General features: G+C 42.3%; 1 protein-coding gene across 2 annotated transcripts in view; it reads right to left on the bottom strand.

The window, feature by feature from the left end:
• Positions 1-9,901, bottom strand: part of LOC114025554 — a 76,663-nt gene extending 66,762 nt beyond the window's left edge. The window contains exons 1-5 of one of the 2 annotated variants that reach the window (XM_027839013.1): positions 9,826-9,901; positions 8,226-8,582; positions 5,935-6,291; positions 3,637-3,987; positions 1,004-1,135 (exon numbers count right to left, since the gene is read on the bottom strand). In XM_027839013.1, the coding sequence (XP_027694814.1) occupies positions 1,004-1,135; positions 3,637-3,987; positions 5,935-6,291; positions 8,226-8,570 (1,185 nt within the window). In that variant the 5' untranslated portion in view covers positions 8,571-8,582; positions 9,826-9,901. Of the gene's footprint in view, positions 1-1,003; positions 1,136-3,636; positions 3,988-5,934; positions 6,292-8,225; positions 8,644-9,825 lie in introns of those variants that run through there. The other variant, XM_027839014.1, reaches the window with a different exon arrangement.
• Between the last annotated feature and the right edge of the window lie 2,466 nt (positions 9,902-12,367).

Below are 12,367 nucleotides of genomic sequence, written 5' to 3'. Positions count from 1 at the left end.
ACTGACCTGGGTGAGGGAAGGTAGCCCTTGCCCCTTGGGGCCCCTTGGACCTGAGAAAAGGGATTGGGACTTTGTCTGTCTAGGTCGTCCTTTTCAGAGTCTCTGGTCCCAGACTCAAGCCCCAGTGGCTTTGGAGACAGGATTCCAGGCCAGATGTTGTAGCCAGTCTAGCAGGAAAGCCCTGAGAAGCCAAGGTGACCATGGCTTGAACCCAAAGAGGAGCTCTGGACTTGGAACTTGGCGGGACTAGGCAGTGTGGGAACTGTGGGAATTTGTGAACCTAATCCTCCCTCCTCCTCCCCAGAGACTGAGGTGGCTTAAGGAGGAATTTCCATGCCTGTATGTGGTGGGGGGAGAGGGGTTTTAATGTGTGTGCTTGCTATAGCTTGCTATATGTAGCAAATATTTCTTTGTAAAAGTTAATTTGACTGGTAAATGGTTTAATTGAACTGGGGTGAAGGAGACTCCCTAAAATTGAGGGAAAGGATGAAGTTAAGGGCAGAGACACTAGACAATCCCCTAAAATGGGAACTGGATAACCCTGGAGGAGGAGGTGAAATGTAACAAGTATGGCCTTCAGGCAGTGGGAGACCAGAGGAGTCACTAGTTCACACAGATAGTAAATTGACAGAGAAAAGATCCAAACCCAGGTCTCCTGATGCTAAATGGAGAACTCTTCCCACGGTACTACACTGCCTCATCCTCAGAGCAGAAGGAAGTCTTTAATGCCTTACCCCTTGGGGTTTTTCTCTTATGTGAAGAGCCCTGGCCTTTCCCAATTTCAAAACTTTCATCTTTCATTTTCTTCTAGGTAACATGAATGAGTACTCATGCAGAGTATTTAGCACAGTGCCTGGCATATAGTAGGTGCTTAATAAATGTTTATTGATTTTTTTTTTACTGTCAGAGATTCTCCCCAGACTCTAGCTCTGTCAGAAGAGAGTTAGCTACTCAGGGTGCCTTTCAAACCCAATATCCAGTACTTGGCTCATGACCCACTCACCTCAGTGGCCTTCAGGACGAGAAGGCCTCGAAGGGTGCTGTCATCTACAGTGACCAACATCTGGGCATCCAGATCCATACTGTTCACCACCACGTAGCCTGAACCATCAATCCGACGTGGGGCCCCAAGAGCCTGGAGAGGTTTAAAAAAAGCCACCAGGTCATAGGATCACAGTGTTTAGAGTAAAGAGTTAAAAGGGACTTTAGAGGTCTTCTAATCCAATACCATTATCATCATCATCATCATCATCATCATTGGTGCCAGAATCTGTGAAATTTACAAGGTGCTTTACAAATGCAACAACAGCCACTCACAGGCCCAATCCCAATACTGGCCAGCATGAAAGTTTTGACCTGCTTCATTTTTCTCACCTGGGTTAGTTCACCCCTCCTTAGGCAACCTTGTGGCCTCTACTCATAAGGGCTTACCATATTGGTACCGTACAATTGATTTTAGCCCTACTGCATCTCAGAACTCCAGAGCTCAAGCAATCCACCAGCCTCAGCCTCCCCAGCAGTAGGGCCCATAGGCAGAGCTTATTTTTTCGGCTTATTTTCATTATTACTCAGGCGAATCATTATTATCATTACAAAGCATTCATTAAGCACTTAATGGTCCTTCTAGCTATGCCTGGTACTGCATAATGACTGATTTCCCATTAGACCTACACTGGTTTCTCTTAGGTTTTGGCCATGTGAGTTAATGTTTATTTCTGCAGTCTGTTTAAAGTCTTCATCTCTCCTATCCTTAAAACACACACACACACACACACACACACACACACACACACACGCACACAACTATATCCCTATCATCTCTTATAGCTATCATCCTATATCTCTCCTCCCCTTTTCAGGTAAATCCTTGAACATGTCATCTACACACTTCATTTCCTCTAATCCTCTTGAAAATTTTGCAGTCTGGTCTCCAACCTCATCATTCAATTGAAATTACTCTCTCCAAAGCTACCAGTCATCTCTTAAATGTCAAAACTAATGGTGTTTTCTCCATCCTCATCTTTCTTGATCTCTCTGCAGTCTTAGACACTGGCAACTACCTGTTCTTCCTAAGTATTCTGAGTTTTTGTGAAACCATCTTCTTGGTTCCCCTCTCTGACCTGTCTGGCCATTTTTTCTCAGTCTCTAGCTGGATCTTTACCCATGTTATGCCCATTATCCCAAGGCTCTGTCCTGCTCACCCTTCTTTTTTTCTCCACACCACCCTGTCATGGTGATCTCCCAAGGGTTCAATTATTATCTCTATGCAGCTTATTCTCAGAGCACCACCAACTGCCTATATGACATTTCAAAGTAGATGTCCCATAGGTCCCATTATCTTTCTCTTTCTTCTGAACATTTCTGTTACTGTTAAGGGTACTGCCATTCTCCCAGTCACCCAAGTTGGAAACTTCAGTATTACTCTTGGTTTCTCACTCTCACTCACCCCACATATCCACTCAATTGCCATATCTTGCTGTTTCTACCGCCATAACATTTCTTGTACACATCTCCTTCTTTGTACTCACAGAGCCACCAATCCTTCATCACCTTTTATTGGACTACTGTAGTAAGACTCCTAATTAGAAGTCTCTGTCTCATGTCTCTGTCTATTCCAACTGGTCCTCCACACAACTCCCAAAATAATTTCCCTAAAGTGTAGATATAACCATGTCAAACCCATACTTCTACACACAAACTCAACAAACTCTAGTAATAATAATAATAATAATAAATGTTTGTTTGTCCTTCATTTTCAAAGAGGATCAAAACTCTGCCTTATTTAAATCCAATCCAAGCACGAGTCAATAATAATAAATAACATTTCTAGATTGCCTTATTATGTGCCAGGCACTGTGCAAAGCACTTTGCAAATATTAAGTCAACTGATCCTGGCATATAGGTGCCCTTTTTATGACCCTCACTTTACAGGTGAGGAAACAGAGGCAAACTGAGGTTAACTGACTTGCCCAGGGTCACATTGTTAGTATCTCAAGAAGATCTGAACTCAGGTCTTCCTGATTCCAGGCCCAGTGCTCTACTCAGCATGCCAGCTACTTGCCTCTCTATTAGTATCTCTCTATTACTTCTAGGACCAAATATAAAGCCCTTTATTTGGCATTTAAAGCTTCTCACAATCTGGATCCTTCCCATCTTTTGTTGTCTTACAAATACCTTCCTTTCATGACTCTATGGTCCATCCAAACTGGCATACTTGTTATTTCTCATTAACCATGCTCCAACTCCCATCTCCCTGCCTGAAAGACACTTCTTTTTCATGTCTACCTCTTAGAATCCCTGGCTTCCTTCAAGACTGAACTCAAATGTCACCTTCTGCCCTTCCCGGTCCCCCCAGGTCCTAATGCCATCTTCTCTATGGTTGCTTTGTATCTACTATACTCTGAAGGCATCTGTATCTTGCTTAAATTGATTTATGTGCACTTTGTCTCCCCCATTAGAATAGCCCCTTGAGGGCAGGGGCTGTTTTCAGTTTTTCTTTGAATTCCCAGCCCTTAGCAGACTGCTTGACAGACAGATTGTAAGCACTTTGGTGACTCATTGCTTTTCCTGCCCAGTCTCACAGGTTGGGGAGCACAAGGTCCCACCCGCTTCCGATACCTCTCCCTCCAGAAGTACCTGCAGTGCTTTGCAGGAATTCTCCACCAGCCCCCTCCACTGGAACTTTCTCTCCAGTTGCAGATCCCCATTGGCTTGGATTTCACAGGCTCCTGATCTCAGCTTCAGGTCCAGCTGGTACTTGGTCTGTTTTCCAGCTTGAAAAGACAGCTTGGTCTCCTCTGGAATGGCCCAGAGCTCTGGCAAGGTGTGCCTGAATATGGCCCGGATGGTGAGCTGTGGTTGGCACGCTCCCCTGAGTTCCAAGAAGGCTGTCTGGCCACCCGTCAAGAGGGTGCAGAGCAGCTTAACCTGACAGCCGGCAACCTGAGTTGATCCATTGAGGTGCATCTGGGCGGGGATTCCAAGGTCCTACCACCAATCAGATAAAATGCCCCCATCAGCTCCACACCAAGGATTTCTTACTGCCCCTCAAGCATTGCTCCTCTTGGCTAATCCCATTTGTACGACCAGACTAAACACTTTAATCACAGATGTCTTGGCATAGGAGAAAGCATGTTGGATTGGAGGGGAGAGAATAATTAATGTGCTCATAAATGCTAAAGAGTTGCTAAGCAGGGTGTGGGAGTATGGGAAGCCATTAGATTGATGAGGGTCAGAAGATAGGCTGGCAGGAAGTTAGACTAGACTAACTGGATGAAAGGCAAATTGCAGCCCAAGTGTCCAGATGTCTGGAACGAGGATTAAGGAGTGAGAGGAGGAATGAGTCAGTGAATGATTAGAGAAGGAGAGATATAAATAATCCCCTCACTTTGCAGAAGCACTTTGAGGTTTACAAAGTGCTTTTTGAACAATAAGCCTGCCAGGTTGGTAGTGATAATATCATTAGCCCCATTTTATAGATGAGGAAATTGAGGCTTGGGGAAGTTAACTCTGATTTGCTAAAGCAACTAAGTGTTAACAGCTATGATTTAAACTGAAGTCATCGGACTTCAAACTCATCTTTTTTTGCCACCACACCACATTGCCTGAGGAGAAGGGTTATGTCACTAAGGCTGGAGCTCTAAAAAAGGATTCCCTTCTCCTCCTCCTCCTTCTCCTCCTCTTCTTCCTGTTCCTCTTTCCTCCCCCTTCTTTCCCCTCCCAACTCCCCAAGTGTAGTGAAAATAGAGGCAAAATCAGATTGCCTCAGTCTAGCATTTTTTTCCAGGATGCCACTTAGAGAATCTTAATCTTCCCTCCCTTCCCCACCCACTGCCCTGCAAGGACTTAGAGGGGGTGTCCATCTTTATTGCTTCACAAACAAATCTCACATCCAAATGCACGCATTCAAAATGACCCTAAAAGGACCTTAATCCACATTTGCAGTGTGGTGTGCTGGAAAACTTGCTGAGTTTTGGAATTAAGAGGCCTGGGTTCGAATCCTTGCTCTGATATTAATTATTAAAGAATATTGAAGTCTTAGTCCTTCTCAGCAATGCAAGGATCTAAGTCAACTCCAAAGGTCTCATGATGGAAAATGCTATTCACATCCAAAGAAAGAACTATGGAGTTTGAATGCAAATTGAAGCATACTATTTGCTCTTTTTTTTCGTTTCATTTTGTTTTCTTTTTCTTGTGGTTCCTCCTATTGATTCTAATTCTTCCTTACAACATCACTAATGTGAAAATATGTTTAATAGGAATGTATATGTATAGCTCATATCAGATCACTCACTGTCTTGGGGAGGGAGGGGGAGAAAAACTCAAAATTCAAAAGCTTATGGAAGTGATTGTTGATAAATCAAAATAAATTAATAAAAAAAAGAATATTGAACTCTCAGCTGTAGAGCTAAAACCAGTCAGCCAGAATTTACGAAGCACCTTTCCTTCTTTTTTTGTTGGATAACAATGTTTTCTTGAGATGTGGCTACAAGGCAAGATTTACAAGCTACAGATAACTTCTCAGAATCATTCAGAATCCCACTGGAAAGGTACATAAACTCTTAAGCTTTTCTTGCTAGTTGGGATTATTGGCTGGAAGGGTAATCTATACCAGTCAATAAGTGTCTTAGCAACTGTCTGGTTAATTAATAAACTTGTATTTCTAATAGATCTAGGATCCTAAAACCCAGTATGGAGTGACTCAGCTTATTTACTTTGTCACTCTATGTGACCCTGGCCAGGCTCCTTAACCTGTCAGAGCCTCAGTTTCCTCATCCATAAAGTGGATTGTTTCAAGGAGAGCACTCTGAACTTCCAATGTGTTACACAATTGTAAGTTATAACCATTTGGCATTTCCCACCATTAGTATGATAACGACCACAGGATGCTGTTCCCTTGAGCTTTTCTTTCTCTTCCACCTCGTCTAGACCTACCTGCAGTAGATCACACTCCGTCTCTGTCTCCAGTACCCACTGGGTTCTGTTCCTGGACTGGAACTCCATTCTGCCCTGAAGCCGACACTGCCCAACTTGGAGAGTCAAGGAGCTGTGTGGGGCAGGGCCCAACCCTGCCTGCAGGTGGATGGCACTGCTGGGAGGCAGCCCCAGGCGGCTCAGAGGCCTGAAGGAGTGGTGCAGGCTTCCTTGCACCAAGGGTTTTTGTCTGCAAGAAGTTGCTAAGTGCACATGGGCATCTCCTTCATCGCTCTGGAGGGCCATGGTCAGGTCACCGTCACAGAACCCAGCCCTGAAGGAGCCCCTGGTGGCCAGGCTCTGTGGAAAGCCTGCTTTCTGCAATCATGGAAGAAAAAAAAGTAAAGTTTTATAGAGCATGGGCTATACTTGATGGATCAGAGAGGCTGTAGAATGACCAGAAGAACCCCCACATCCTTAGGCAAATGGGGGGGAAAACAAAATTAGGGGAGTTCTCAAGTCTGGTATACATTGGCTAAGAGGCATTCCCTCAAAGATAATAGATTCTATTTGGCACACGATTTCACTCTGTGAATTAGTTTCCTTGCACCAGGGCCTCTCTGTCCTACATAGCATAGTCACTGGCAGGGGTATGCTGGAGCCAGCTAGTATGGGCTTAGGAGAGCCCACTATTACATTTTCAGTGTGAGCATTTACACCTCAGAAATCAGTAAATGCTACAAATCAGGACTTGATTTATTATTTTGTCTATTGTCTAGACTTCAGAAAGTGATGGAGAAAATGTTCATCATTCAGATTAAACTTAAAAGCGTGTTATGGTTTTCAGAGAAACGGTTATTAAACATTTACCAGCATACCCCTGACTTTAGGGATTACTCTAGGTCAGGTTAATCTTCCCAATGCATGGCTTAGATCACATCTCTCCTTTATGCAGAAATCTTTAATAGCTCCCTCTCCCCCTGCCTACTGCCTGTGAAATAAAGCCCAACTTTCTTATGCTGGCATTCAAGGCTCTTCACAAATAGGCCCCAGTCAATTTACCTTATCTCAGTACTCTCCCTCATGTCCTCCATGCTCCAGCTAAACTAGATGACTACTTGCCATAAACTGTATTTTCTCATCTCTACCCTTGCTGTTTTCTATATCTGGAATGCATTACCTCAAATCCCAGCCATCCTTCAACAGTTAAAATGCATCCTCCATGAAGCCTTCCTTGATCTCTCCTCTCTGGGGAGACTACCATAAAGTGGATCGCTACCACCACCACCACCACCACCATCAAGGGACCTCCCTTCCTCCTCCAAACTCTTATAATATTTAAGTCTTCCCTCTCCTAGGTACTTGCCAAATTTTTTTGATGTTCCACTTATTTACATACCTATCTTATTCCTTTCACTAGATTGTAAGAACCTTGAAGACAGGGACTCTGTCTTATACATCTTTGTATCTTCCTCATGGAGGTATCATATAGAGTTGATACATAAATATTTGCAATCAGTTGATGAACAAACTAATTCACTTAACAATTCAGTCAGCAATAATTCATACACAGGTTAATTTTCAGAATGCTTAGGGCATAATTCATTCTTTTGTTCTTCTGAATGTCTTCTCATGCCGACTTCCAAATGACACTGTAAACTTCCAGAAGGCAAGAAAACAGGCAGTTTACTGCCTTGCCATCTCCTGCAGCTATCACCTAACTGTGATAGCAATGACAGTGACACACTGGTAATAGCTCCTCTTCAACCCTCTTGTTGAGAATGGAATCATTGAGAACAAGGCAAAAGAAAAATATGGCAGGGCGGTAAGTGGGCAAAGGACTGGCAGAAAGTTACCAGCAGAGTTATGCTATACATGATGACTTAAAGACCTAAGAGCCTGATTAATAATAAATATTAATAATTAATAATAATTCTGGATTTGTCAACACTGAGGTAAATTGGAGAAAAGGTCTAATAGCTTTCTACCCTATCTTCTCCATCTCTGCCAAATCTTATTCAACCTTCAAGGTTCAGAAACATTCCCTGGTCACTTCATACATACCACATTCCCTTATCTGAAATTCATTCATTTGCTCATTTAACAAATACTACTAAGCAGCTATTACATGCTGGTCCATGCTAGGTGCTATAGAGAATCCAGGGATATACTCCACAATGCCTAGCACAGTTCTGGATGCTTAGTAGGTATATAACAAGTGTAAGTTGAGTTAAAAGCCAGAGAGAGGAATAAGAAATGTTAAAGGGTCAGGTAATGTAGAATGCACCTGAAAAACTGAGACTGGACTGTACCTCTAATATAGGGCAATGGTTCCCCAGAGAAAGGGTCCAGTTGGTTTGAGTGGTGTTGCTTTCCATCCTGACATCTCCGTCTGCCATCATAGAACATGGGCCTGTAGTCAATTCAAGCAGCACCCTTGGTGCATCCCCTCCTTTGGCTGACACCCTGATGAGGTTCTCTCTGGCAATTCCCAGTTGCTTGAGTAGAGGCCATGAATGTTGAAGCTGAGCTTCCAAGTGGTTGTGGAGACCACAGAAGGTGTGGAAGTGGATGTGGGTAAAGGCTTCACCAGAAGAGAGGTGTCCAACGAGGCTGGACTTGCAGCCATGTGCCAGAAGGGAGCCATTCAGGGACATCACTGCCGGACTCTGCAACCAAGGAAGACTGAGGATGTTAGGGAACTAGTGATCTCAGGCAGCCCTCCACAGCCCACCCATCCTCTCCTGTGGATGAATATGTCATTTCTCCCATAGGCTAAGGATTTTCTTTTGAATAGAGTAGTGTGCAAACTTTGAAGTGGAGAGTTTGACATTTATTCTTGGCAAAAAATTCTGGAACATTTTATCAAAGAGATGCTTTGTTTACATTTAGAAAGGGAAGCAATGTTCATAGCTTCATCAAGAAAGTCATGCCTATTCTTTTCTTGACAATATAACCAGCCTGGTAGTAGATGAAAATGCTATAAATTTATATATTTATATCTCAGCAAAGCATTTAATAAAGTCTCTCATGCTTTCCTTGTGGACAAAGTCAGGAGAAGTAGACTAGATGTCAGGGCAGTTAAGTATATTCAGGATTAGTTGAATGTCTGGATCAAAAGAATAGCCATGAATGGTCTAGTACCAGATCTCTGGGACTTATTCATTACATATACTATGTATAATACACACACACACACACACACACACATACACATATATATATATACATACATATATAGTGAAATGAGCAGAACTAGAACAATTTATACTATTACATTGTAAAGACAAACATGTATATATATATATATAAACACATGTATACATATACATACATGTATATATTGTTTGTGGAGAGAGAGAAAGAGGGAGAGAGAGAAAGGGAAAGGAAGGGGGAAGGGGAGAAATTGAGACAAAGAGAAAAAACATATATATATCTATAGATATAGATATCTATAGATATATATAGATATATATATCTCAGAGATCTCTCCTTGGTTCTAGACTAGTAAACAATTTTATCAATAGTTTGGATAAAGGCTTAGATGGACAGCTGACAAGAAAATGGAAAGAATAACATGCTGGCTAACAGAGTTAAGATACAGAAACATCTCAACATATTAGAAATTTAATTTAAATCTAAAAAAGATTAATTTTAACAGGGAGAAATATAAATAAATTATTCACATAAGTTTTTTTTTTTAAATCAACTATGTGAGTATAGGGTAGAGGAGGAGGGATAGCTGGGTAAAATTTCCTGGTTTAAAAAAAAAAAGATCTTGGGTTTTAGTCAACTGCAAGTTCATAGAGGTTGACAACATGCCATAGCAGCCACAAGTGCAAAGACCAATCTACACAGAGAGGAAGGTATTCAAAATGAGGAAGATGAGAGTACATGCCCTGGTCATCTCACGTTTGGAGGGTTCAGTCCAATCCTGGGTGTCTTATTTTAGGAAATAACAGTGATGCTTTAACATGGTAGTGAATCCAGAAGATGGTGAGAAGGCAGGAGGCCAGATGAAGAAATTGTGGATATTTAACCTAGGAAGAAGACTTAGGTAAGATATGCTAGCTTCCTACAAGTATGTGGATGAGACTGGGCCTGTCCTGCTTGGCCTCTGAAGCAGAGTCCGGAGCGATGGATGGAAGTCACAGAGAGGCAAGATTTACGGCTGGTGTAAGGAAAAGCCTCCCGACAAAAAGAGATACACATAAATAGAATGGGATGCCTTGGTGAGGTAATGGGTCCTTGCCCCTCACTGGAGGTTTTCAAGAAGGCCAGATAACCATTTGTTGACAATCTCGTAGAGAGGATTCTCAGAGAGATACATAACCTCTGCAGGTACTCCCAACTCTGAAATTCAGCAATTCCATACATGCTTTTGCCTTTGGGAACAAACATGCTCTCAGAGGTTTCTTTTTTTTTTTTAGTCTTATTTTTAGATCATGAAGAGAGAGAAAAGCGATCACCCAAATGATAAAAATTTTGGGGAGATGGGTCCTATGAACAACTGTAATAGATTGGGGGATGACTGAATATTATTGTGCCATAAGAAAGGATGAAAGGTATGAATTCAGAGAAACTTCAGAAGAATTGCATGAACTGATAAAGAGTGAAATGTGCAGAACAGGAGAACAATTTTTATAACGACATTGTAAAGACAAACAAATTTGAAACACCTAAAAACTCTGATCAATGCAATGACCAGCCATGATTCCAGAAGACTAATGATAAAGCATGCTGCCCTCCTCTAACAGAGATAATAGGCTCAAGTCACAGAATGAGGCATACATTTCTGAACACGGAATTGGTTTTGATTGACTATGCCTTACATAGTTACAAGGTTTTTCTTTTTTCTTTTTCGATTGGGGGAGGTGGAAGGAGAGAAAGTAAATGCCTGTTAATCGGAAAAACATAAAAAAAGAAATAAAATTGATACTACTTAATGTAGAGAAGAGTAGGTTGGTCATAGGTTCAGAGAAGATAAGAAAGTAGAGGGAGACACTCTCAAATCCATGGACAAAGTGCATGGCAAGTGTATTTAAGGCTCCTCCACAACTCAGATCCCCAGATCAGAAGGTGGAAGAATACTAAGAAGGGAAGAGAAGAAGACACAGCAAGGTATGCTGATTTCTTTAAAGCCTTCTGCCTGACTTCCATGGGGATAGGCCCATTTTTTCTTCTCTGGTTTTGCTGCAAGGCTGCCTGAAGACAAGGGGCTGGACTAGAATCATAAACTCACAATGGTAAGAGGTATAAAGGAGATTGCAGTCATGACATATTTCTAGATCTAGAAGTGGAAGGGGCCTCTAATCCAAATCACTCATTTTACAGATGAAGAAACTGAGGCCCAGAGAGGAGAAGTGATTTGTCCAAGGTCACACAACTATCTAATGGCACAACTGGGATTCACATTCAGGTCTCTTGACTCCCCATCCAGAGTTCTCTATCTTATATCTCTCTTCTCTCTCAGACAGCTAAGGAGCATGGTGGCTACAGTGCTGGACTTGGCAACAGGAAATCTCATCTAGGACACTTTATACCTGAATGATCCAGAGGAACTAGTAATCTCTCTCAGCCTCAGTTTCCTCCTTTGTTAAGATGATATAATAATAGAACCTACTTCATATGGTTGTTGTAAGAATCAAAGGAGCTAGTATACATAAAGCACTTTACAAAACTTAAAGTACTCTCTAAATGCTGGCTATTATTATTAAGTATTATTACTACAAAACAGTATCTTTGCTCAGCGGAAAGATCACTGATTTTGGAATCAGAGGAGCTCAGTTCCTCTGCCATTTGATACCTGTGTGACTCAAGGGGAGACACTAACCCTCTCTGGCCTTCAGTGTCCTCAACTATAAAATTAATGGAATATGTGACCTCAAAGGTCCCTTCTATGCTTAATTCTACGATTCTAAAATCAAAGTTCATGGAGCTATATGGGGTTCCATCGCTAAATTTCAGAATTAGAAATTACCCATACAGCTAAGAGAGGAAGAATTCTTCCTTTCCATATCCGAGGAGAATGGAAATTTCTCCAAGGGGAGGGACTGTTCTAGGGGTTTGTCTGTCTGTCTGTCCATCTGTCCGTCTCTCTCTCTCTCTTTCTCTCTCTCTCTCTCTCTCTCTCACATACACACACACACACACCTGGCACAGCTTCTGGATCTTGGTAGGTACTTAATAAAGCCTTGTCAGACTAGAAAATGATAGAGTCAATTCTGACTCAAGGCCTATGTGGCTTAGCTCCCTTCAGAGTTTCTTTGCCTCAGTTTCTGCGCTGTCCTTACCCAAACTGCTCCTTTGCTTAACTTTGAAAGGGACCATATCTCCGCCCCCGCATCATTCTGGACCGGCCTGCCTGTCTAAGGTTAGTTGCCATAGGCATCACTGAGCCCACGGCTAGAGGCATGCAAGAGCCAAAGCAGCTTGAAACATGTCCTTCCCTGGG

Source organism: Vombatus ursinus, unplaced genomic scaffold (assembly GCF_900497805.2).
Source record: "Vombatus ursinus unplaced genomic scaffold, bare-nosed wombat genome assembly UNPS02014832.1, whole genome shotgun sequence".
Lineage (NCBI taxonomy): Eukaryota > Metazoa > Chordata > Mammalia > Diprotodontia > Vombatidae > Vombatus > Vombatus ursinus.
Note: the sequence above shows the minus strand (reverse complement) of the source record. Positions and strands in the feature narration are given on the sequence as shown.